At 41.2% G+C, this 4397-nt stretch overlaps 3 protein-coding genes across 3 annotated transcripts; 2 read left to right on the top strand and 1 right to left on the bottom strand.

Annotated features, from left to right (window-relative positions):
- Positions 1-113: 113 nt before the first annotated feature.
- Positions 114-1862, top strand: DI09_215p30 (putative chromatin remodeling complex subunit protein; the record flags this gene model as incomplete). Its single annotated transcript, XM_013383053.1, has 4 exons — positions 114-179; positions 206-787; positions 812-1531; positions 1560-1862. 4 exons carry the CDS (start codon positions 114-116, stop codon positions 1860-1862), a joined length of 1671 nt encoding a protein of 556 aa, XP_013238507.1.
- Positions 1863-1926: 64 nt separating this feature from the next.
- On the bottom strand, positions 1927-2342 carry DI09_215p20 (uncharacterized protein; the record flags this gene model as incomplete). The annotated part of the gene is made up of 2 exons (XM_013383052.1): positions 1927-2091; positions 2115-2342. Coding segments are annotated over 2 exons (393 nt in total), but the record flags the coding sequence as incomplete, so codon positions are not given.
- A 1103-nt stretch (positions 2343-3445) lies between these two features.
- Positions 3446-4397, top strand: DI09_215p10 (uncharacterized protein; the record flags this gene model as incomplete). The annotated part of the gene is made up of 2 exons (XM_013383051.1): positions 3446-3538; positions 3594-4397. Coding segments are annotated over 2 exons (897 nt in total), but the record flags the coding sequence as incomplete, so codon positions are not given.

The raw sequence follows: 4397 nt of genomic DNA, 5'->3' as shown, positions 1-4397 counted from the left end.
GGCGCCGTGATCCCGGTAATAGACGGCGCTGTTTGCAAGGAATTTGTTAGAAGGTTGCTTTGGTGATTTTTATTTTCAGAATTCCGATTGGATTTAGCACACATTCTTCATTTATGCTTCGTCTGATGCAGCTTAAATATCCGTATTTCCCCACAAAAATGTCACTATCACATGCAGAGGTAAATCACGGCGCCAATAATTGTAGGCGAGCGTAAGAAACTTTTGTTATGTTTCTGAACATTATACTTCCGAATTACGATCTTTTAGGGACTCTGCCTCTTTTTTGAACGACAAAGATTGTGTCATACAATACCCAATTCCGGAAAGTTCTTATTCCTCGGTACCTGACGAAGATCAGAGTAAGCTCTTGGAAGAACGGAAAAAGGCCTTTTCGGAAAAGATGAAGCTGCATTCGGAAAAAAGAAAGCAAGAGAAAATCGTAGCATTGAAATCAGATCTCGTTGGATTGCGCGAAATGCAAGCCACTAGGGCAGAGTATGAAACCGAAGATGACTATCTTGAAATGCTGAAAGATTACGGATACTCTTCCATTTCGGACCTGGAGCAGGTAATCCTTGATTTTGAAACGCGTCTTGATAAACTTGTTTATGGAAAAGATTCTTCCCAAAAAGAGACTGTAAAATATGATTACTCTATTCTTGAAATACCGGATGCAGACCTCTCAGAAGAAAAAATAAAAGAAAAGCGCAAGCTTAGGCTTCTTAAGGCTGGCTTTGATGCTCGAGAGAGAGCAAGGCTAGAGAAAGAGGATGAAGACCGTGCAAAGGTATGCTAAATCAGTTTATTTCAGGAAAAAGAAGAGCTTAAAGAAAATATGAGAAGGGAGGCAGATCCGGAAAAATGGATCGCTGAAAAAAGAGCCTTAAGATCGCAGCTAAAATCAAAGCTAAAGCAGCTAAAACAGGAGAGGGATGGCCTTTCTGATCGAAAAAGCAGTTCTTCCATCCGAAGAATAAAATCCCTCTCTACGCTTGTCAATGGCAGACCCTCTTCGTCAGATTTCAATGACGAAAATGCATCGTTGAAGAAAAAAAGGAAAGCAGGACAGGACACTCGTAAAGATAAATCGCCAATGGATGATGATCCAATGTTCGGGGATAATGAATCGGATTGGTCAATATACAGGGAGCTAAATAAAGCACCCGGGACTTCAGATGATTCGTTTGAAGATTTGGAAAGGCTCGAAAATGAAATTGACCGCATTGATGAGCTTTTATCGCATCATGATCCCAACTTTTGGAATCTTGAACAGGAAGAAAAAAAAGCCTCTTTCATTGACCACTTTACATATGGAATAGAAGAGGCTTCAGAGCGAGAGGGCGACTCCAATGATACTCAAAACCGGCTATCAAGCCTTCCCTATCAGCTCCATATTAATATTGAAAGAATTAGGGTGCCCGAAATTCTCTTTCAGCCATCAATTATCGGCCTTGGCTCAATGGGGATCGTTGAGACTTTGAATGAAACATTTGCACATATATCGAAAGAGCATGATATTACAAAGAGAGAGGTATGGGCCATATTTATAATCGCTCTAGGAGGTATTCCTGACAGGCGGTAATGTCGCATTCCCAGGCTTTCCGAAAAGATTATTCAACGGACTCAGATCGATGAGACCATCAAGTAGCATTCTGAACATTTTATCTCCGCAATTCAAAGAGCCCTCTTTGGACGATATTAGTGCCTCAAATACCCTCTTTAATAGTCCATGGAGAGGCGCCGCAAAGTGGGCATCCAAGTCACATGGTTCCGTTGACTCTTGGATCAGTCGGGCAGAATATGAAGAAGAGGGAATCGAAAGATGCATTTCTCGCTTCAGATCGGCTTTTTTTATTCATTAACAAGTAAAATCCCAACTAAACAACGGAAAATTTATTTTGGTTCTCATAAAATACAGGTGGTGCGTCATTTCCTAATTGGGACATTCTTCACCCGTCTATTGGGCAGAGATGACCCTAAAGATCCGGGTTTTGACTGATTTTCGAGAGACTCGCATTCAAAGCAGTACCAAACCCCCTTTGGAAGCGTCTTCATATTAACACACTCAAAGTGAAACCATTTGATATCGCACTACATTGAGAAAATATAGATACATCATCGTTGTCGCAGGCAATCATTTCTCCAAATGCAACCTGTTTACAAAAGCAGTACGTTGGCTCATTAGGGTCTATGGGAAACTCGTTTGCAGACATTTTTCCGTTTGATGGATGGATGGTATCGCAGCCATCTTCGCCAGGTATCATGGCGAACGGCGCCTGGTTTTCATGCTTTAGCCCAAGCTTGTTAAATTGGTGCTGGTCCTGATTGGAAGGCCCAAGGATCTGTGATTGGTCTTTGCCTAAATTAAAATTACGGGTCAAGCAAACCCTTGGAGGATTTGTATCTTAATAGGGCAGAGTCAAATTTTTCAAGGTCAGAATCCAGCCTCCGGACCTGCTTGTCAACCTAGGAGTTGGTATGAAGGCGGGAAATACATAATCATAGCAACTAGTTGCAATCAAGATCTTTTCTTTGGCAAACGAACATGCCTCGGCCAAATTGCTATCAAGAGCCATCAATAGCTTTGTTTTCTCATCTTGGGAATTGATATTTGAATCAGCTAGGGAGTCCAGCACGATTTTTATCTTGCTTTCGCGATCTAGAAGAAAGGAAGCGATCGAAAACCTTCCGAGTATCCATTGAGGATTGATATTTGCTCATAATCCTGTTGAACCTGCTTGGTGATTAACGGCAAAACTAAAATCAAAAGAAATACCAGTACTATCAAAGTATTCTTTCAGGTAATTCATACTCGATAAATGTAAATGTAAACTACAAAGTTTAAATTCATTCGGGCTCCAAAAAAATATTTTTCATCCAACCCAATTGGCTGCCCAACATATTCTTTGATGTGACCAGGAAAATTTGTATACAACTCCCATTGTAATTTAAAATTTTGATGGGTTTTAAATTTCCGAGGATATCAAATTTCATTCCCCTAGTGATCAATAGGATTTATTCAAACGAATTCTTGAGGATCCCATCGATCCCATCTCTTGTTCCAAAAAAGCTGCACTCGAAGGGACTGCTTTGCCACATCCTCCCATCTCGAACAGTAAAATGTAACCGGCCCGATTTTTCAGCCGGATTTGGATTCTGCATCGATGTTTTTCTCCGATTTCTTCAGCTGTTCTCTATATCTGTGCTTTTTGTTCCTAGCGGGGCGCTTCTTTCCTGCTTGTATTTAGTGCTTCCAGAATCGCTGTTTTTTACGGTTTCTAACATCTCGATTTCGATTTTGGTCAAAACAGTCTGCTTATTGGGCCCAACGTGGATTAAGCTCAGTCAATGGGCGTCTACACGGCCGGATTTAATTCCATCAACATTGCTATCTGCAATTAAGATATTCCACCACCACTCCCCAGTACATTCGATTCAAGATTCTATGGACATATTGAAAAGGTCTTTCTCCAAAGATCCATACGAAATCTTTTCCTATTTTGAAGAAACGCCCTGTGGCTCAGGAAGTATTGCTCAGGTTCTTGCCCTATTTTTTATGATAGGTTCATAGGGCTATCTTGAATGACGAAAAGAGCACTCCCGTTGCAGTCAAAATTATCCATCCAAACGTTCATTTTTTTCTTGACGTTGATTTGGCACTACTTAAATTAGTCGCTACCGTGCTTGATGCCCTCTTTCCGGCTCTTCGTTGGGTTGGATTGAGACAGGAAATTTCGCATCTTTCCAAATCATTCAGGGGCCAAGCTGACCTACGAATCGAGGCCCGAAATCTAGATGTTTTCCGGGCAAATTTCTATGGATGCGAAGATAAAGTCTCATTTCCTATTCCGATATATCCATACGTGTCGTGCGATGTTCTTGTGGAAAGTTTAGAAATCGGGCTTTCCATCGATGCCCTTTACCCATCGGCCGAGCATCAGAACAACTCTATCGTCATCAGCCATATGAGCGACCAAATAATTTCAACGGTTTTTGCTTCGTTTTTGAAAATGCTTTTATTGGACAATTTTTCTCATGCAGATTTACACCCCGGTAATCTCTTGATCCAGTTCATTGGGCATCCTGAAATATCAAGCTACGATCATTCGTCGTATGTTGAAAAGGCGAAAACTATGCTATACAAAGCTCGAGCATATTTTTGGCCGATTGCCAAGTTTCGTGCTTCCATACGCGTATCAGATTTATACGATTCGAAAAGGATTTCCAGCAAAATTAGCTTCCTTGCACCGCAATCAAGGGTGTTTTCTCCACTAGAGGCCTCTCCATGGCTTTCCGTTTCAAGCCCTCTTACGTCAATTCCGTACTTTACTTTGTCTTTGGATACACAAAAAGACATTTTGGGGCTTCTTACATCGGATAAGAAGGAGATCGAATAT

Source organism: Mitosporidium daphniae, assembly GCF_000760515.2.
Source record: "Mitosporidium daphniae strain UGP3 chromosome Unknown contig-215, whole genome shotgun sequence".
Lineage (NCBI taxonomy): Eukaryota > Fungi > Microsporidia > Mitosporidium > Mitosporidium daphniae.
This window is presented reverse-complemented; position numbering and strand designations above follow the sequence as displayed.